Source organism: Balaenoptera acutorostrata, chromosome 7 (genome assembly GCF_949987535.1).
Source record: "Balaenoptera acutorostrata chromosome 7, mBalAcu1.1, whole genome shotgun sequence".
In the NCBI taxonomy this organism is placed as follows: domain Eukaryota; kingdom Metazoa; phylum Chordata; class Mammalia; order Artiodactyla; family Balaenopteridae; genus Balaenoptera; species Balaenoptera acutorostrata.
The window spans coordinates 106,621,963-106,644,706 of NC_080070.1; the positions used below are offsets into that span (position 1 = coordinate 106,621,963).

General features: G+C 43.4%; 1 protein-coding gene across 1 annotated transcript in view; it reads right to left on the bottom strand.

The window, feature by feature from the left end:
* GLI3 (GLI family zinc finger 3) overlaps window positions 1–22,744 on the bottom strand; it is a 285,389-nt gene that overhangs the window by 188,611 nt on the left and 74,034 nt on the right. The window contains exon 3 of the mRNA XM_057550336.1: window positions 2,822–3,064. Within this exon, the coding sequence (XP_057406319.1) occupies window positions 2,822–3,064 (243 nt within the window). The remainder of the gene's footprint in view (window positions 1–2,821; window positions 3,065–22,744) is intronic.

Below are 22,744 nucleotides of genomic sequence, written 5' to 3' on the forward strand. Positions count from 1 at the left end.
TCCACTAAGGTTCATCGAGAAAGGATTCTGTTCAGAGGGCCACGGCACCCCTTGCTAACCGCACACCCTTTCCCTAAGGGTTACAACTCACTCCATCTGTAATCTGTATTTATAGAAGATGCTGACCTCAGGGAGGGAGGAAAGCAGGTCTGGCGGAGAAAAGCCAGTCTGCACTGAACCGAACACAACTGCAACTCTGATAAAAAAAACACGTCGGTTTGGAGAGTGAACGCATCACGTACAGATGGTGGTGAGGACACGGATGATGATGATGACGATGGAACGGAAGGAAGAGCAAGAAAGAGGAACAGGAGAAGGAAGATGAGGCAGAGGAGAAACGGCTACCGTAATGATTCCGATGCAGTCACCATGAGCCAGAGATTGTACTCAATATTTTATTGGCATTGTCTCGCTTAATCGTCACAAGGACGCCATGGGGCTGGGGGGTCTTACATCACTCCCATTCAACAGTTAGGAAGGGATCCTTAGAGGGACCTGAGAGCACAAGCCTACTTGGCGACAGTCACACGGCCAGTAGGTGGCAAGGCTGGAACTTGAGTGCCCTAGTTGCTGAGCTAAAATCTGTGTAATCCCTAGGTCTCCCCATCCATATGATGTATGTAACGATAGCATTTATTCATGTCCAATTGAGTGAGTACGTTGGGAGGGTGGGTCAAAATGGCACTTGCCGTTTGGTGACAGACAACCTACCTTGCTTATAAATTACCGTGTGATTTTAATAGTGATTTGAAAATGCAGTGGGAAATGCTGAAGCGTAACCAACCTATGGGTGCGATGTCCCCTAAACACAGTGACAATGAACAGTTCCAAGAGCCACCAAGAGTTCTCCAATGCCCCGTGCTAGTTCGTACTCCACTGGAGGCCCGGGAGGGGGGGTCGCACACATGGACCACCGAGAGGGGATGAGGGCCTCAGGTGTGCAGAGATCCCGGCCCCTCAAATGACGGGGAGAGAATTCAATGGGCAAACCGTTAGAACAAATGGGCCAAGAGCAAGCTGCAAGTTGGACGGCACAGACAGAAAGTTAGCAGTCATCTGCCTACTTCGGGCAGCTGTCCTGACCAATTAACTACCTCACCAATTAGTGGGCATCTGGAATCGAAAACACAACACAAATATGAGATGGGGAGAGTTGGAAAGTTGTGTTCCCATCGAAGGGCAAAAACAAGGCAGGGAACGTGTGGCGAATAATCTGGACTTGATCCTTTTTCAAAAGTAAGCGTACTCTCCGGGAATATTAATATAGGTCGAGAGTATGTAGAGTCCCTCCAATTTTCTGCATGGATGAGATCTAATGCAGACCCATCCACAAAAATACAATGTAGAAAACTTAGGAATGTGCTCGGAGAAAAACCCTACCCACACTGTTGTAAACTCTCACTCCGAAAATAAAGGAGAAATAAAATAAAACGAAAGAAACCTCTAATGAGGGAAGGAAAGGAACATACACATTACACCTCCTCCTTATTTCTGTATCTGTAAAAGTAACAACTGTAGCCACAGGGCTGATAAGCACTTTTTAAACAGAGAAGTTGTAGCCTTTTTTAAAAGCTAACAAGAAGCCATCAAACCTTTTCCTCCATGCCTCTGACCACTTAAAAAAAAATCTCCCTCCACTGAAGAAAATAATGTATCTTCCATCTTTACCAACAATATACTCTCGTTGGGGGGAGGAAGAAGCAGCATTTACTGAGACTTAAGGTTGTGCGAAGCTCTTTGATCTGCACCCTGATGGGTGAACATTCCCCTCTGCTTCAAGCCAACTAATGAAGGGATGAAATTAGCTTTTATCCTGGGCACTTTCTTGAGCCAAAAAACATGCACTAATCAGCTGTCCTCACTCATCAGTCATCTGGCTAATGACCTTTTGCCTTAAAACACTAAAATTTCTGAACGATGTGGAAAAAGGGAAACACAAATCAGTCCCCCCTCCCTGGAGTGCGATGGATCAACTGGAGCCGGAGCCGGGAAGGTTAAACAGCAGGTCTGTATCCTGGCAAGGTGATAAATCTGTAATCAAGAGCTGCACGCCTGGGCATCTCAATATGAACTTCATTACTCCACCACCAAATTACATTTTTTTAACTAGAACCAGGCCAGAAATACACTGAACCCTTAGATATTTTCCTTTACGTTCTGCCTTGGGAGAAAACCGTTATATATGTGTGTTCGGAGCCCTAATTAATTTCTTAAACTTTCTGAGTGATGGAAAAGGAGCTTTCCGAGGTCTTCTGGTCTGCTGATTGCAGAAGAAAGTAGAACACATAGAAAAATCTTCCATAGGAAGGAATTCAGCCTTGGTTGGTTAGAAGAGGTTTGTTCCTCCTCAACAATGAAGCAAACAAACAAACACACACAAATCATTGAAACGGGGAATGGCTGCCATTAAAGACATCTGCTAATGCCTCCCACTTCCATAACTGCCCCCCTCTACCAGTTTTCCTCCAGCAGCATCTACTTGGGCGGAGCAAATCTGGTTCTAGTTCCCGGGAAAGGTCCATGTGGATTAGCCACAGATGGATACCTTCCTGACGGCGGCCCTCCAGCCCCCTCCGAGGCCCGAGCTGCTTAGGGATGGAAGGAGATGGCTTTCCCTAAAAAGAAGAACGGACAGGATGTGGGAGAAGTAAGAAGTAAAGCAGACAGTAAATTAAACGTTTGTATAAATTCCACTGTATAAATTAATACATGCCAAATACCTCATTAATTAAGCGCACGCACACACGTGCCCACACACGCCCACACAGGCAGAGCCTGCCGTAGCTCCTACAGCAAGTGCCCCGGGGAGGGGACCACTTACGGTAATGGGGTTCCATGTAGCCGTTCCTGGGGTCCATGGCAAACACAGCCCCGCGGTAGGGGACAGAGGGCTCGGCCAGGTGGGGCAGGGACCCATGGATCTCCTTCTTGATCAGCGAGGCCCTCTCGTCACTGGATGTCGAAGGTTCCTCACTGATCTTGCCAAGCCCCGGGACGCTCTGAGGCTGCATAGTGACTGCGTTTCTTCTCTCTCTGTGATAGGTCTGTCCAGGACTTTCATCCTCTGAAGAAGGAAGGGAAGTGGAAACTCTGTGAGCACTTTGAGAAGCCATCAGCTAGGGCCCCTCTCTCCATCCATCTCCCCCGCCCGCAAAACAAGCCTATTTCTCATCCTTGGCAACTTTGAAAGCTACACCACGACGGGACGGTCTCAAGCCAAAACTGCGTATGAATGAGGGTCCAAGATACAGATCGAAGGAGGAAGGGGAGCAGGAAATGAGCCTGTTCACTTGAGATGTAGGGGGTCAGCAAATTCTCATCCCCGGTTTACAGCTGAATCTGCCAGGTAGGCTCAGCGGGGACTCTCCAGTATCCCCGCGGGGACTCTCCAGTATCCCCGCGAGTCCCACATGGAACTGGAAGTTTCGCCAGCCTGAGGCTGTGGATGTCCAGTTTGCCCTGGTCTGAGGAAGCCAGGCCTCCGGGTGATCTAGGAAGCGAGGGACCTCTGTTCCTCAGAAAAGGACCCGTTAGAAAGCGATCCCAAAGTTTTTGTGATTTGGGTTTTTTTTTAAGTCAGATTTGTGACCCACTGAGAGATTAAACAGAGCCAGACATGGCACAGAAAACCCACTGGTTCCAAGGGATAAAGATGCCAATCATGGAAACCTACAGTGCCCCTTGCAGGACACTTCCTGCTTCAGCCCACAGAGCAGAGCTGAGAGCTAAGACAAAAACGGGGTGAGGCCATGGGTGTGGAAGGCATCAGTTACACTGGTCTACATCCATGCTCTGGTGGGCTCCAGACATCAATTCCAACATGTAAGCAATGGCTTGCTGAAATACCAGCTCGCTAATACTTCTGCTCCTTTTCATCTGTAAGAACTTTCCATCTGTCCACTATGATTCTCCGCCAATGTGATTGGATGACCTTTCTATAATAGCAGATCAAAGAGCCGAGGCATAAAATCAAACTGAACTGGCGATCGGAACCCACAACTAGTGGACCAATTCGTCTGTTAGAATCATACACACACTCTAAACTACGCCCACACAAGCTCTGTGTTTAATCCACAGACTGCTCTGGCAGATAAGTGCTGATGGAAGCCAAGCTGTTGGGACACTGCTTAGACACCTCATTTGAAAGCTGTTTTCCTGTTCCTGATCCTAAAAACAAAAACTATATTTGGGTATAAATAATAATACTGTTGTACTATTTAGATGAGCAGATTTTGAACTCATCTAATCTCAACACACAAACTTCTCTTCAAAGTATCCCATAAAGCAGGTATGTCTGGCTGAGAGCCTCTAAAAAAACAGAAAAAGTATGCTTTAGCAGTTTCACAGCTCTTTTGACAAATTCAGAAGAATAGCTATAAATTTGAATGAGCGTGAAAATACAAACTAAAGTAACAACTACTGTTTTGGGATGACTAATAATTTGGACTACCTAAAGCCAGTAGAAACTCTCATGTTTCTGCCTATGTTTGGGACTTGAAGAAATAAGCAACGTATTTTTTTTTTTTTTTTTTTAGCCTAGCAAATGACTTCCAAAACTGAATAGGCAATGAGGTATGTTCTGGACTTTACAGTAATTTTGCTGACTACTGCTGGATAACTGTGAAACATTATTCTAGTGTTATTTTGTGCAGATCCTCACCCCAAAACCTTGTAATGATGGGATAAATTATGAGTTTAATCTATCAGGTAACTACTAAAAAAGAAAATGGTGCAATCCCACATTTTCACCCATTGATCTTTACAAAAGCAATTCCAACCATGCTTTTGCTAATTTAAAAACAAACTCCAAAAAAAAAAAAAAACCCCTACATTTTAATTTTCCCTTCTGACTAATACTTTTAGGCCCTAGGCCACTCTCATACTTCATTAGCAGTAAAGTTGCAGACTACAGAATGAGGGTTTGCAGTGATGTAAAAGCAGAAGGGTGTCAAAACACTTCAAAACTCTTAGTCAGTTTTATAAAAATTCCTATAATGCACAAATGACCAAAGTCATATTTTCCACTAATTTGCGCCTGCACAAATTTCCAATTTCAACCGTGTAGCACTGAGGTGCAAATTCTGTAGAATGGACCTTCATTTGGAAAACCAGAAAGCCCCTATCAAATGGGGCTGTGACACATAATTAGCATTCTCTGGGCAAGATGACTAACCAAGCCCTACTAATCTGTTCCAGGTTTAAAACAGGATTCCCTTGACTTAATCTTCCTAGAAGAAATTAACTTTTCTTCTCTTAAAACTGCATCCCTATAACAGAGTGTGTTTCTTCGACACGATGCCTTTGCGGATGAGCATCTGAATCCAACTTCACGAATCACTGAGTAATTGGCATGGTCTGATCACAGTCCTCCCACCTTCTCCCCACCGGTGGGAGAAGGAAGTCGTGGGGCGGGGTAAGTGGAAACGGGGGGTGACTTTTTAGCTAAAAATTATTTTCTTCCTGAGCGTTAACACAACATGTGTGAATATCAAATTATAACAAGAAATCAGCAAAGTTCAAACATTTAATACTGAAAAAAAGAATGAATTCCCTTAGTAAAGTACAATGCAGGCCAGAATTTTTTTTCACGTGGAAACTTTCATCAGACTGACTTTTACAAGAGTCAATGCTCCCAAATTTTCACCTACCCTCCCCCTCCAGAAAATTCCAGCAGACGATTATTTCATGAAGTTCATCTCGTGTACTGAGTTGATTCTGAGGGGCATTCAGATGAAAACTTGACAGTACACACAAACAGCTAAGAGGCTTGAAAGCATGCACTCTACAGTGGAAAGGAAACTTTCCAAGCAATATTCCTGCCTGCTCTTATAAATGTAGAAACCACTTCAGCAAGCCAGAAAGACGAGAGCTGTCTAATCTTGCTCAGTTGAGCTGAGTTGTTCAATAAAGTTTGAGAGTCAGCGCAGACGGGCTACGCCAGGCCAAATTATTGACAGAAACATACTGTCCACCATGGCAACAAGTAGAAGTCGGCTGCAAAAATGTAAGCAAACAGCCCAGTCCTCCAGAAGCATCTGCCAATGGACTTGAACAGCCAAACACAAGGCGACTGTTCATGCCTCTCTCCGTTCAACAGCTGCAAGCTCGGGGGTCACACTGAGACATGCAATTCACTAAAAGCTTCAGGAGAAAATTATTTTCAAAACTGTCATCGGGATCCCACTTGGGACCCCCTTGCCTTCTGTAGATCTGTGCTCCAGTGGAAGTTAGGGAATTCCTACCCCCCTAGAGAGAGCTGCCCCTGCATCTCACTTTAGAAACTGTCCCAGATCTTCCAAGCTCTTCCAAAGGCAACCCACATGGCATGGGACACGCTTAGTGCCATAAACTCTCAAAACTCAAAAGTGGCTTCGTGGCCAACACTGCTGAGACCGTTTACAGGGACGGTTTAAAGGAAGTAATCGTGTTGCCTGAAGCAGGACTCAACACACACGCCCGTGCATGCTCACAAACTCTTAGGACGATTTCTCCTCGCGACCCAGGAAACAAGCGCTCTTTCGCCTCGGACTGGAAAGAACAGTTTCAGAGGATTCTTTGGATAGAAAAGTAAAACCCTACGCTGCCTCACTAACTAGGAACACCTCCTGTCCCCCTGACCGAATTAGCGGCCGAGGAACTCCCGGGACGTACACGTGCTCACCTCTTTGAAATGAACATGGATTTTAAGCTGTCCCCTGAAATCCCGTTTTAACAGCATCACTCCTCTCTTCCCCCAAGACACAGGAGACACAGAGCAAAAGAGAACAAATACTTACAACTCGTCCCAGGCTCTGGCTAGATACTTTCTGCAAACTTCTCTTGGTGGGCTTTCTCTAGCGGTGCAGACCCTCGAGGAACATTCTCGGTGTCTCCCTGCCCCCCTGCGCCTTGGCCCTCTCCCTCTCCCAGGCAGTGCTTGCTCCCATTAGAGGAATTAAAAGTGGTTGGAGCCATGCTAAATTTAACAAGCTCATTAGTATTCTTTCTGAGTGCTTCCGAGTGAACTCTCTCTATTCAAGCCGCTCTCTCCAGCAGAAGGGTCAGGCTGGCTAATCATTAAATCAAACTAATGTCACCCTATCACAATCAGCCCGAGAGAAGGAGGGTTTATTATTTCAGTTTATGCTAAATAAACGGTTTTACAAACGGTCCCCAAGCAAGGTCAACAGCAGCTTCAATTACAAGACAAACTTAACAAGAGTTGCAATAAACCAAGGATCCCGTATTGACTTAAGAACAGGCTCGATGCCACATATGGCCACTAGCAGGGTTGTACAGGAATGCATACTGGAAAATAAAGGAAGAGGGGGAGCTTCTTTCTATGCCAGAATTTGCCACTGCACAGCGATTGCTCATTCACCTCTCTCCAATCAGCTAGCTGCTCAGCTCAATTCACTCCACACAAAGGCTGGAGCCCAGACCTCAATGGACCGAGGGAAACACGTTCAGAACTAGGCTCTCTATTGTGACTGAATTTCTTAACATCTTTTCAAAAAGCGGAGAATGCCTTGAGGCTAAAGGAAGAAACAGGCTAATGGTGAATTGGGAATTCAGAGCAAATTTCAGAGCCCTTTCCTCCTAGCTTTTGAGGTTGAAAGCAAGCTCTTTCCTTTCAAGTTTCAAAGTCCTTTTTCCTCCTGCAGTGTCACAGAAGGATTTGAAAAGAAGGTAATTGTGCTCGCAGTCTCCCTGATCAGAGCTTACGTCCTATTTCTGGTATTTCGGAATACTTCTTGCAATAATAGTGCATATAGCTCAATCCCTTAACCGGCCTGCACTCTGCAATTGCTCATTAAATGAACAATTGCGGGTATAAAATGCCTTTTATGTTCAAGGTCTGGATATAAGATAAGCATTCTAGGACTCTAAATTTGGTTTACTAAGGAAACTCTCCATCATTAAATTACAAAACTGAAGTCAGAATATCAGGTTTTCCAAGAAAAGTGGCACTCAGATTTCAGTGAGCCCAAAAGACAGGGCGGCTGGGGAGAGGGACAGAAGCCACAAAATGTTAAGGGGGAGGGGGGGGAAAGACTGCAGACTCGGAAAAGATTTCGAGGCGAATGGGATTTGAACAAGAAAATAATATTTCCGTGTTTAATAAGGTCTGTGTTTGTGAAGCCTCATCATCTCCAGACTGAACGATATAATCAAGTCGTCTTCAAATGGATTAAAACACAGGGCTGAGGCTCAATCGACACGTAGAGGGCTATTCCTGACCCCTCACCGGCAGACGTCGCCCCCTTCCTTAAGAAAATAAATAATCCTTTTCCACTACAGAGCGCTTTATCTTTATATCATCTCACTTGATCCTCACCAGAACCCAATGCTGCAGCAGGACAAGGTGTTAGGTCCAGTTTCCTAATCAGAAACAGGCAATCACATCCCTGATGAGTAAGTGATGTAAGAGGAATCCCAGCCACGCCTTACTGAGGCCACAAAGTCCTGTTAACAGGACAAGAGGTCTGCTCCCAGGCGGTTTGGGGAATGATACCTGGCACTTGTATGCACTCCCAGCCTCCACCCCCATAACCATCATAAAAGGGGGGAAAAAGTAATTACATTTTGATGCACAGACATTTTCAAACCTTTGATACTCTCCTATTAAGTTTTTATCGACGAAAGTCTACTCCTGGGAAGCACCCAGAGGGTCCCAGTGACAAATCCATGGCGAGACGTCCAACCTCAGGGTCTTAGTACCATGAAGCATCTTATCCCCACAGGCGTGAAGACACACACATGCCCTATACAGGCTGCACACACACACACACACCCCCTTTCACACGCTGAGGCTCAACCAATGGCATCTGTGTGTTACTGCAGTTTTTAATGTGCTCCCACAAGCCTGGGGCCCCATCTTCCTCTTCCGATCAAGAAACAGAGCATCGTTTTCTGCTTTCCTCCCAGGAAATTGCCTGGCTGTGTTTGGAAAGAGCATTATTTCATGTTTTCCTATTATACACTGGTTGCATCTTGTCAGCTTTTATTTCTGTGGCTATTTACATTCTGATTTTCTTTGAATAAAAACCAATGGAACCCAAGTCCTCGCCTCCCTGTTTCAGAATTCCCTCTAAGACTTTGACCAAAGAGAGATCAGAAATGAAAGAGAAGAGGCTAAGTACATTCCTAAGCATCGTAGAATTATGCCAGGAAGTTGGGGGATGGGGGGGAAGTTCCTGTAGTTTTTATAAGCAGAATCTTGCCTCTTTCCATCCTCATTGCAGTGATGCCTAAGCCAGAGGCTGCTCCCTAGAATGTCTTAGAGCCTGGCTTCCAAGGGGAGGAGTAAACAATGCCTTCTCTAAGAACATTTCCAATGCCCTTGGGGTCAGACATCGCCCTTATGCGGCTACACATACATCTCCCATTGACAATGAGTGATGATAGAGGGAGTGGCCCAGATGGATGGGGGAGAGCTCTCCGCTTTGTCTGCAACCTTTAAACCGACTGCAAGGCCTGCAACGCGAGCGGGCTGCCGCGAGCGGGCTGCCGGGGGATTTGAAGCTTTGGAGAAATTCAAGTGGCAACCCTCCCTCAAAGATCATGGGCTCAAGGATTAACGGGTAGCTCTCTCTTCCCACTTTCATCAACCAGGAGATCCCAAGGGGGAAGGAGAGAAAGTACAAAACGCCCTCCATCAGAGTAGTCCGAATGCCATAATTGTTTTAACATTTCTAGAGTTCTTTTTGCCAAAGAACAAAACATAGTCCAGACTGACCCATATCCCACCAGTCCTTCACCAGAAACTATTTGCTCCCAAGTGTAGGTTACAACTGAACCCAAGGCAATTTCTGGCCTCACTCCCTACTACTCAGCTTACAGAGCTCCACCCAGCTTCAAAGGGGGCTCCTGGGATAGAAAGAGTGGAGAGAAAGCAAGATGAGACTTTAGATAAACTGAAGGGCAAACCTGACATGGCTGTTCCAGGGCAGCAGAGAGCAAGCAGCCTCTTGCCTTTTTAAAAAGATCATACAATGAGGGCTCCTTGCCATCTGGAAAATCAGGAGCCAATCACACCACCAGCTTCACATCTGAGGCCTCACCAGGCATGCCCTGTGGCCTACAGGGTTTCCATTCTCTTTCCTTGTGCTTCTCTCTGAACCCTCACCAATCAGAGGTCCACACCCCTGCCCACCTCAGGGAGAATACTTCTCGGCGTTAATGACATGGACAGCAAAAGAGTCTCTGTGACTTGGTCCGGTATCACCCAGCACGAACCCAACCTTACTAACCAGCTTTCAAAGTTCCAGACAGAAAGCACTAGCCAAGCCCCGCCTGTACCTGGGAAGAGAAAAAAAAAAAAAAAAAAGACCAAAACAGGCCCCTGAGAGTCCCGGCAGGCTCTCCTATAAAACAGAGATCTTCCTTGTTTTCCTTGAGCTCGCGAAGACCCTTCCTTGCATTAAGAATTCTAAAATGTCATGAAGCTTCTTCTATTAGCCTGCCATTAGCTGCCAGTCGCTGCTTACACAGAGTGAGTTAATTAGTGACATCAAAGGCAGTACAATAAATTCTCAGGAGGGCCCCAATTTTTTTCCTTCTGCTTAAGAGCGCGTTTATGCCTATCTGCGAGTTAACAGTCTCTGGAACATTTAAGTATTAGAGATTTCTTTGAGAACTTAGTTTGAGTGTTTTATAAGCAAAGAATGAAGAGTCCCTCTTCCTTGCTTTGCCCCTACAGACCCGAGCAGTTAACTTTCCATAATGACATCTGCAACCCACAGTCATAACAGAAATAGTGCAATGTCTGTTCACAAGGCTAGAGGGTCCTGCATCCTCCAATGGGACCAAGCCTATCTATCGCCCTGGAGATCTACCCCAGCTCCTGTCCAGTGGGAGGACGCAGAGCCTGCTCTTCCTTTATTTTTTTTTAATTTTTTATTTTTGGCCCCACCAGGCGGCTTGCGGGATCTTAGTTCCCCAACCAGGGATCGAACCCATACCCTCTGCAGCAGAAGTGCGGAGTCCTAACCACTGGACCTCCAAGGAATTCCTGCTCTTCTTATAAAGGTAGGCAGGAAAAAAAATCTCTGTGTGTGACAGCTTCTTCTGGCCGCACTTCTGAATGGTGGTTCCCAGGTTCGCGCCCACCCTGGACCCGTCCCTAACATCAAAGTCCCATTTCCTAACTTTTCCACCATGTTTTAAATTGCAGGGGTGAACACAAATTTAACTGGCTTCATCTGGTGTGTGTATGTTGCCTGGTTTTTGTTTTTAGAAGGTGGGGTAATAAGAAAGCCTGAGCATATGGTGGTATTATATTTTTAATAACATTTTAAAGACCATGCTTACGCCATGGGAGGAATCAGACCCTCCAGAGAGTGCATTTAAATATCACGCGAATATCATTACTGTACTGAAAGGAGCTGGAGGCTCCACCCGCGCTGGGACAAGATTAGGGATGGTGCCAGGGCGCTTGCCTCTGCTGACCCAGCCTCCGGGCAAGGCCAGGGGCTGCCCGGGTCAGGCTTCTAACCACAGAAGCTCCCTCTAGCCACTGCCCACTTTGACCTTAGTTATGAAATGTGCATTCGAGAAATCCAAATGAAAATACCACGTTTTGATTCTTCACGCTTTTACTAGAGAGGTCAGCCTACTTCTAGCTACTTAGCCACAAAGGTCTGCAACTTTGGGAAACACTTTCCAGGAATGGCTCAGATACTATGAGTAAAGCAGGAATGGTCACAAAACCTAATCTCCCCCAAAGCCCATGTTCATGGTCACAGCCAAGACAGGATGCTTTGGTACCCCCGCTGCTCTCCCCTCCTCTGACCAACTGGACGGGGCAGACACCAATCACCCACTCTCCTCTGCATGAGACTAGAAACCAGGACACAGTCAGACCTTTCTTCTGTCCTTTTGCTAGCTTTCCAGACACATTCAGGAGAACTTAACGCCCCAACGCCAGGGGAATTCATTTTTATATTCAAGAAGTCCCAATAAAGGCGATTAAGGAAACAAAAGACCAATTCATCTACATTTCCAAAATACAAGTAATTTTAGCCTCACTCATTCTTCCGACTAATTCAAATCCATTAACCGTGTACCAGTGAAATCCAGCTAACATTTGCTTACTATGACATAGGGAGGGCCTCACCTGTCTTGCTTACTCTTCACTGTATCCTGATCAGAAAGACATTGTCATTCTGCTCATTTGCCAGATAAGAAAATTATGGTACAGAGAAGCTGGGTTACTTACCCAGGTTACACAGCCGGTTCACAAGCAGAGCCTGGAGCCCAAGCAGTCAGACTCTAAAGCTCCCACTTAAAGATTTGGCCGTTGGACCTCTCTACTCAGCGTCAAGAAATATAATATAAATTTGAATTTGAATTCTGATCAATGCCCTAGCATACGTCTGCAAACTTCTCAACCATCCAACTCCGCTGCAGCATAAAAGCCGCCACAGACAAGATATAAACCGATGAGCATGGCTGTGTCCCACTACTTTATTTACGGACACTGAAATCTGAACTTCATGTAATTTTCCCATCACATTTAAAAATGTGAAGAGCCATTCTTTGCTCGTAGGCTGTACAAAAACAGGTAGCAGACTGGATTCTGCTACACTGGAGACTAACTACTACCCTAAAGGAACTTACACACCTTTGCTAATAAAGCTTGTACCCCCAAACAATGAGGAATATTACAGTAAAATTGCAAAAGCAATAATATTGAGTGTTAGGGAGGATACAAAGGGATAGTCACTTTCTCACACTACTAAAATATTTCCATAATCGGCTGTATCAAATGATCCCACTTCCAGGATGTATCTTAAGGGAAAAAAATTAGAAAAGAAGACAATGTATATTCAAGGATATTCATCACAGTGTTATTTACAGTAGGGAAAACTCAGTAACAAAATTAAGGTCCATTATCTTATGATAGGATGGAATATTGTATCATGAAATACAGTGCAATTAAGCATTTTAATGAATATAGGAAAGGATTTTTACTGTTCTAAGGTGTTACGCGCCAGTCCTATGAGGTAAATACTCTTGTGCGTCTCATTATACAGATACAAAAACTGAGGCATATTTATCCAAGAAAACACAGCTAGAAAGAGGCAGAGCCTGAACTGGAATTCCGAGTCCACTAACCCACTAGACTACCATGCCTCCAAATTTTTTAAGGGAGGAAGACAAATATATATTTATTTCTATGCAAATTTTTTTAAGTTTAAAAAATGCACCAAGATAGCATGAAAATATTTCTATGGATTATTTTTCCTTTATGTTTCTATATTTCCCAACCACTTTAGACTGCAGATATAGCCGATTTCTTTTACTCTTGGTTTTAATTCTATCCTAAGTATGACCTTCACAATAATTCTCTAGAGAAGTCCAAATTAAGTACACATATATTGAAAAATTATCCCACAAGTTTATCTCCTGTAGTCTTGTTTTAAACTACTTATCCCACCTCTTAAGACTGTAAGTGCCTGCTAGGCTATTTTTACATGCATTAATAACACCTTACAATGATGTTGGGATTTATGGAGATGTCAATAAATTCATTTATTTAAAATTATGCGACTTTTTAATTATTTTGTATCTATACATGAGCGCCTTCCAAACAAGTACCAAAAATGCCCTAACATCACTTCCTGCTAAACTTGGGAACTCAGCTTTCACCAGGGCACCCCCTGAAAGGTATAAAGGGAAAGTGCATTAGAAATTATCATTAAACCATGGCTGTTGCTCATATTCCTGAGCTTGTGCTAAAAGCCAGGTCGTGTGCCAAGTGCAAAGGCATTAATCCCATTGGCTGCTCACAGTCTACCAGGTACTCAGTCCCATCACCCCAGTTATTCAGGTAAATACCCTGAGGCTTAATAAGTTTAAGCAACCCGCCTCAAGCCATCCTTCAGGTAAGCGCCAGGTCTTCGGGACTTTCTCATCTATTATCAATGATGAGTAACTCCTGCAAAGTGTCTACTATAAAGTCTCTGAAAGCTGAGCACTGATTTGCTTGTCATTTCCTTATACGTGTAGGTGAAGATGATCGTCATTGTTAAAATTATTCTACCTCTTCCTATACAAGTTATCAGGAAAGGAGACTTCAGTCTGTAACCAAAGGACCTGTTATCCAGGGTCTCCAGGTTCTGAACAGCTATTTGTGCAAAGGAATGTTTACCACCATCTTCTGGGGGATTGTGTTGCGGACTTAGATGCCAGAAGCCGTCTGAGTATTTGGTTTGTGTTCAAGTTAACAATAGTGCCAACAGTTAAAGCTGTATGTAGTTTATGGAAAGGGGCATAAGTCGAATAGTTAAAGAAGCATATGGTTTATAGAAAAGAGGGGAAAACTTGTGCTTGGAAGCAGCTTTGCGTGGATTATTTACCAACAAATGAAAGGCCCGTCACGCGGCCCCAGAGTATACTTCCCCTCCCACAGGCTGGAAGGGAATGCTGAATAAGTCAATAAAACCAGGGTCACAGTGAGCTGAGACCCTCTCCCCCAAGAAAGATGATTATCGAATTATAGCAAATTTCAGAAAGTTTTCTTTTTTTTTTTAATCAAGAACAAAACCAGACTCCTTAAAATGCACTATTAGGAATTGTAACCATTCCTAAAAGTGCCAGATAGATTTCCATCCATGCAATATTCAAACTAACAAGCGTCTTTTCAATTTCTTTTAATGATGGGGTATGCAATAAAAATACAGCAGTGCTTCGTTTAGCCAAAGGATCTGAAGCAAAAAGTACCAAAATAAATAAATAATAAACTTACATGGGCCACTTACCAAAACTAAAATCATTTAATTCAACCTTTTACAGGAGGCACGTGCAGCATTCTGAAAGCAAAAAATTCTCATAACACAAATCTCCACTTAAAAATCACTGCCAGGGGCTGGAACCAGGGCAGGGTGTTATTTCTTTTTCAATTTATTTTTTTAATGTTTGGATATTAATGACATCAACTGCCGTATCGTATATATAATAAGGCAACATGGTATAATAAAGGGAGTTAGAAAACCAAGGTCCCAGACTTGCCTCTAGCATTCATGGGTGTGTGACCCTGGGTAACTTAAATTATATCGGATTGTCAGTTGCCTCACTTAACGGGCAGACAATAAAACTTGCCCTGCTTACTTGCCAGGGTTTCCTGAGGGTTAAACAAAATATGAAAAGGATCTTTATAAATTATAGCATTTATGAATGCCGGGTACCAGCACTAATCTCCTCATTATCTGTTTGATAATCATGCAAAGCAGGACAGTGGGATGCAAGTGCCCTGGGTCAGGAGGTGGATGGCTGAGTTTCCAGGACTGATTCTACTGTTACACTGGTTGAACTTCAGGCAAGTCACAGAATTTCTCTGGGCTGCTGCTTCCCCTTATATAAAATGAGCCATCACCAATCAACAGGCTGGATGTCTTGGGAGAGAGCAATCGCTGTTTCACAACCACAAAGAAGATCCAAGTTAATGACCTATAATTTAACTGGCCGTCTCTTTCACCCACTTTTTTAATGTATCTTGGATCAGGCCCATAATCAACACTTACGAAGTATGCCTGCTTGAAATTTACATTGAAAATATCAATCTCTTCTCTACTTGGTTTGCTACAATGACTTGAGACACTTGAACCTTCCCAAGAAATACATTTGCTGTTTCTCCATGAACAATACTAAAAATGACCAGGCAAATTCTCTTAGGATGATTGTCGGCAGCTTATACCCACTGACTGTTTCTGCATGGCCTGTGTACTAAGAATGGATTGAACATTTTCAAATAGCTGAAAAAGAATTCAAAAGAGGAAGAATATTTCATGACACATGAAAAGTATATGAAATTCAAATTTCAGTGTCCATGAATAAACTTTTATGGGAACCCAGCCAGGCTTACTCATTTTCTTATTGTCTATGGCTGCTTTATCCCTGTAAGAGCAGAGGGCCTGAAGGGCCCATGCAAATCCTAAAATATTTACTAGCTGGCCCTTTCCAGAAAAAGTGTGCCCTCCCCTGACTTGCCCATCTCAGGACCCCCATCAGTGAAATGATAAAGCACACTTGAGAAATACATACCAAAAATAAGGCAGCACCATTTCAAAGCAATAGTATTGATGCTTCCAAACCTTAAGGTGGGTACTAACATCATCCTACTTTACAGGTGAAGGAAACGGGCTTATTAGAGAGATGAACTTCCCCAAAGTCCCAAGTCAGTGAGCTGGCGATCAAACCAGTTCCCTATAATTCTAAACCTGACAATTTATATGGCGGGGAAAAGAGGATTTGGGCCTTTCTCATAAACCTTAAGGTAGAAAACATTTCCTGACTTTTCCCTCTCTCAGTGTGTTAAGCACTGGGATAAGTAATGAATTTTAAATAAAAAAATCTGAGATGTGTGTGATTAAAGATCGGTTTCCTTATCCAACTTAGGGTGTGTCTGCAGTTGTTTGAGTTTTGTTCTTTTCAGAACAATCACAAACCAAACAAGTACACGTCAGTCAAAAGTGCCACACTCTCCCTGAAGGCTGAAGGTGAGAGAGGTCATTTCCCACACATCAAGCTACTTAATGTGCCTTTTTTAAATACAAGGGAACATACCCTCTGCTGAGCCAGATATAATCCCTACTGATCTGTTTTTGAAGGCGGGATGACCCAGACTGGCACGTATTTTTGCTAATAAGGATGGAGGAGGAACCTGCAAGCATCAAGTTTGGAGATTTCCTGTTCCCACCAAATTGGGAATCTCCCAATCAAAAGGCAAAAGCAAGTTCAGTCAGGGTTCCGAGAAAGTGTTTCGGCAACTTGTGTGAGAAATTGCATCCAGGGGGTATAGAGTTGGTTGAGTTGACACAAAGCATGCAAAGTGGCCCAGGCCAGCCATTCTCTACACTGGATTCATACAGACGCATCCACGTCAAGGTGCCCGTGTGTCCCAGCAAAACAGACCAGTAAAAACGAATGGCTGTTGCCCTCGCAGCCGTTATGACTGTGATTTTTCTAGACTTGGAACCACCTGAGAAGAGAAACACAGGCCACAGGGTTGGTGCTGTAGACCAATGGACAGTTAAGTCAATGTGAGGAGGAGACTATTGGAAAGGAAAAGGAGCTCGTTCAGCTGTTGGATGTGGGCGTATAGACCAGGCAGACATTCTTGAAGGAGGTTTGGACAAGATCCGGTTTGGGAAAGTCTTTGCTGAGTCTCCTCTAATTCAGACTTTCAAAGAGGCTGGTCAACTTCCCTCTAACCCCTCGGGGATACATTCAACTCAACAGCATAGTATTAACGATGACTCCGAAGCTCCAAAACCTTGCGCCTTGGGGTTTGAAGGCACCTGTATGATTTTTTGTTTATTTCTTTTTGCACTTTTCTTTCTTCTTTCATTCACATCTTGCTGACACAAGTGGAAATTCCTCTTTCTTGGCAGAAAATCTTTACGTTTCCTGCCAAGCCATTCAGATAAAATTTCTTCCATCCTCTTCTCGTTGTCTGGTCCAGTTCTACTAAAGCTCTCAAGAAGGGCTGCAGGAAACAGCAACCAAAACATATAATCCAGGCACTTTTATTGCCCTGGACAATTTTATTAATTCTATTGGGTCTCTTTAGTCTATTCTATCATTTGTAGGGAAAGGAAGAAAAATCCTAGTATGGTCCAGCTAGCAAATGTAATATCCCCTCCCTATAAAATGAATGCATCTCACAGTTCATTCAACAGAATGTTAGCAACCACTGCGACTTCAAGCCAGAGAGAAGTTGCCTCCCCTGGGCTCTCAAGCAGCCAACCTCACAGAGCAATGAGTAAAGGAAGCTCATCTTTATTCGTCTTCCTTCCTATGGATTATTGGCTCTGGATTCCTGGGGAGGCGTGGCCCAGAAGAGGAAGAAGCAAACACTTTTTTATACTTTCAACCTAATCTCCAAAGCTACACCACAAACCTGTCCAATAACAGCAGTATTCACAAATTACGGATCTGCCATCCAAACACTGATTCTGTGCAATACTGACCTCTTTCTATAAGAGTCAGGCCATAGTCTTCCTTGCCAAGGGCCTCATAAATTACTCGGAATAAAACCAAGCCAGGTGTGTATCTCCACGAACCTGCCTTTCCTTTCATTCTGCTCCTTGTCTGCCCCATATTAAAGAGTGATCTTCCAGCTCACCCTTGACTGTCACACCCCTCCCGGGGCCGGCGAGGAATGTTCATCCGCATCACCAACTTGCCTTTGCCGTGTAGCTGCCTCTGTCTGTTCAGCTTTTCTCCGACGAAGTCTTCATTGGACCCAACACCGCCTCTATCCAATACACCATCTCTCTTCTGTATACACCAGAACCACCGAGCAATAATCCTAAACTCTGCGGACCCCAGCGTCTCTTTTTCTTGACCTTCTGTAGCTTGCACTTGACTCCTGAATTTGTCTGTAAGGTTTCCAAGAATTCTCGTTTGGCCAATTTAATGGCTTCCTCTCTGCCCTGATGCTTCAACACAAACTTCCACCCACTCTTTTCAAGTAACCTTTGTGTACTTGTCTTTTTCTATCTTTTAAATTTGAATGTGAACTTATTTACAAAACAGAAAGAGACTCACAGACATAGAAAACAAACTTATGGTTACCAAAGGGGAAAGAAGGGGTGAGGGATACATTAGGAGTTTGGGATTAACAGATACACACTACTATATATAGAACAGATAAACAACAAGGACCTGCTGTACAGTACAGGCAACTATATTCAACATCTAGTAATGACCTATGATGGAAAAGAATCTGAATCACTTTGCTGTACAACTGAAACCAACATAGCATTGTAAATCAACTACACTTTAATAACTAAATAAACAAATAAATGAATAAATAAAGAATAAATTTGAATGGCTCCAAAGTGTGAATATCCCAGGCCTTTGTAAATTCGTTTAATGGGTCTATCTGGATGGACTTGAAATTCATTGTGGGGTGAAAAATCAACGTGTGTGTAAAAATGTAAGTTCTAATTTAATAGCATAAACAGAAAATAATCACTAAAAAAAACCTGTACATACACTTGCACTACAAAGTTTTGAAAGGTGGCGTTTTAATATGGTTGCATACTTCCATGTTTCAATGCATTTCTTAAGAAATCTAAAAACAGGTTTAGATTTATGCAGTAAAACTCCACATTCTAGGAGCAGTTTTATTAGTGCAAGAGAAAGCAATAATGAAATGATGAAGGAATTAAAGCTTACTCAATAGATTGCAGTTCCTGACAGGTATAGCAAATCAGTTGAAAATCTTTGGCTTTAAGCAAAACCCTACTATAGAAACCACAGAAACCACCAAAAGTTTTGGTAAAGTACTTCATTATCCAATGTGAAGTGTCTTGCTATTTGTTCTATTTGAAATAATTTGCAAAAACATCAAGAGTTTCATGGGGGCTAGGAGGATTACTTTTTAAAATATCCCCCTCATAAATACATATTCCTGAAACCCAAATATGGAATCATTTCTCCACATAAACAATGAAAAGTGAGAAAGCAGAAGTCACAAATTAGCTTAATTAGCTTAATTAGCTTAATTTCAATGATCAGGTCATGAAGATATAAATGAGCTGTATAATTTATCATGTCATTAAATCAAAATACACTGCTGGTGCATGTGGGGTTCTCCTTCCCCACTTGTGCCAGGCTTAGGCCTAGTCTCATTGAAATCTAGTTACTGGTGGTAACAAGTCTTGAACTTCTTTTGTGCTCTGCCAGGCTGATCGCAGAAAGCAACACCTAAAAGTTCCCTTAAAAGTGAACAAGTAGGGACTTCCCTGGTGGCTCAGTGGTTAAGAATCTGCCTGCCAATGCAGGGGACACGGGTTCGAGCCCTGGTCCGGGAAGATCCCACATGCTGCAGAACAACTAAGCCCCTGTGCCACAACTACTGAGCCTGTGCTCTAGAGTCCGTGAGCCACAACTACTGAGCCCACGTGCCACAACTACTGAAGCCCGCACGCCTAGAGCCCGTGCTCCTCAGCAAGAGAAGCCCGCACACTACAACGAAGAGTAGCCCCCGCTCACCACAACTAGAGAAAGCCCGTACGCAGCAGTGAAGACCCAACGCAGCCAAAAATAAATAATAAATAAATAAATTTATTTGAAAAAAGTGAGCAAGTAGATTCCATAAAATTACTGAGCAGCCTAACATTCTGAAAAATTCAATCAAAAAAGTAAAACCCAGTCTTGCAAAGAAGCTTCAAACCATAGAAGAAAATACAAAAGCACTGGGAAATGGAAATGTTGCGAATCCTAAAATTGCGTGTATTCAAACTTAATTTCGAAAGTGCAAAAGCAAACTCTTTGGGGATTTCTGAAAACCGAAGCAACGTAAGAAGTCCTGATGATCCTCACTCCAATGCCTAAAACCCTTCTAGAAACACATGTCGCTTCTCTGCTCACAAACCTTCCAGGAAGCTCAGGTGTCTACACCACCAACCCCACACTTCCGGGCCTGAATAAGGGCTCCGAGTGAAAGGGACCACCTTCAGGCCTCTCCTTCCCCATCCTCTGAGGCTGCTTCCCTCCCCAGCCAACACCTACAAGGTATCTCTCACACTATTCTGCAATGGGCTATATACTTGTACATCTCCATCACTAGAATATAAGCTCCTCGAGGGCAGGGGCTGAATCTTGCTAGCTCTGGTGTCTCTTCTGCCTGGCATACCACAGGCACTAGAGCATCATTCTGGGGATGAATAAATAATTGAATGAATGGGGTGGGACTTGCAGGTACTGTCTTATAGTGATGTTGTTTCCAGGGCTGGCAGCTCAGCATCTATCTGATTAGAATCAAGCCCCAGGGACTTCCCTAGTGGTCCAGCGGTTAAGGACTTCGTGCTCCCAATGCAGGGGGCTCGGGTTTGATCCCTGGTCAGGGAACTAGATCCTACATGCCGCAGCTAAGACACAGCACAGCCAAATAAATAAATAAATATGAAAAAAAAAAAAACCGAATCAAGCCCCGGAGGAAAGGACACTGGGGTGTCCATGTGGGCCCTGGCAAGGGGACCCTAAGAAAGAAGATGCCCAAAGTGAAAACACAGCTCCAACCAGGGTGGGGTGACAAACAAGGGAGTGAGCGACAGAGGGGAGTCACCTATGGCAGCCTTTTGCCAGGGGCTGGTTCTGATTCTTTTAAACCCCTGTTTACTGTTGCCAGGTTGTCAATGAAGAACATTATCTTGCTATTCATCAGTTTAAGGATAGTGTCCTTTAATGACAGATAAAACATTGAAGACACTAAAGGAAGGAGAATGAAAATACGCAAACAGACAAAGGGCAAGAGAAACGGATACGAACTACCCTATCCCAGACTGGGCTGAGATTTTTCATGCGTTCAATATTCACCTCATGGGAGTTGCTGTGGAGATGAAAATTTAGCCCATGCAGATGAGAGAAATACAAAGTGATTCGTAGTTTACAAAGATACCCACAACATTGGAAATACAGCAACAAACATTTTGGCCCACCTTGAGACATTGAATTGTCATGTTAGATGTGTTTTGGAAAGCATTGATGACTGTCAAATAGATATACATACAATTGATGGATTAAAGACTAACAAAAACAAGTTAAGAATTTAACCTTTTTCTACACATTCAGAGAAAAAGAGAGAGAGAGCAAGGGAGGGGTAAGGGAAATAAAGGTAACTCTTCCAATTCCTTAAAAGGTAGGGCATTTTTATGTAGCACATGGATTTTTTTTTTTTTTTTAATTCTCGGCCTTTCATCTTCACTCTGGTAGGACTGCATTTGCCATAGGCTGATAAGTGAATATGGCAGAACTTCAAAACTCATGTCAGCCAAAGAATCTAGAGAGAGAAAAAAAATCAGACATAAAGCTGGTAAAAGGCAGCTATAAATTTTTTTAATGCCTTTTATTTAATTCTACCAGAAGATCACACAGCAGTGTGATCTAGATTTGGTACATCTCAACCTCAAGTCACGCACGCACATGGCCTCCATCCAATTTCTTGCCCCAAAGATGTGGTTTTCATTTAACTAGTAAACCGAGAGAGGTTGCTTGTAAGACCGATACATTAATAAACTCTTTCCACTTAAGACAATTTGAACCTTCCATTTAGTAGGGCGAGTCAAGGACTGATGAAGAAGAAAATAACAGGATGGAAAATGTAATTCTTCATGTAGAGATGAGAGCCCAGGCTGAAGTCAACAGTGATTATCCACAATTTATATCAGTACCTTGTTAAGGGAACTTCATTACTCGCATCCTTACTAAAAGGAACAGCAAGAAAAGACAAAACAGAAACACTTGCATTTCAAGTCCATGCTGCTCTGTACTTGGCTCAAGAGAGGTAGTTGGAGAGGACAAAAGAAGCATGTGAGCCCATGAAAGTTTGCTAAAATGGCAGCTCCACTCCCAACACCAGGGATGCCGAAACACATGAACTAGAATATTTATAGCAGTACTGTTTGTAACCAAACGTTTGAAACTGCCAGTGGTCATCAGTGGTAGGAAGGATTTGTCAATTGTGGCATACTCATACAACAGAATAGCAATACAACAAGGTGAATGAACACCCAAAACTACACAACATGTGGATGAATCCTGTAAACATAATGTAGAGCAAAGAGGAGAAGCCAGATAACAAATTTATAAAGTACAAAAACAGCCGCAACTAGTCCATGCCGGTAGAAGTCAGGGATGGGGGCTCAAAGATGCTGATGACCATCTGTTTCTGGGGCTTGGTGCTGGTTTCACATATACGTTTGGTTTGTGAAAATCATTGAACTATGCAACTTATGATATGAGCACTTTT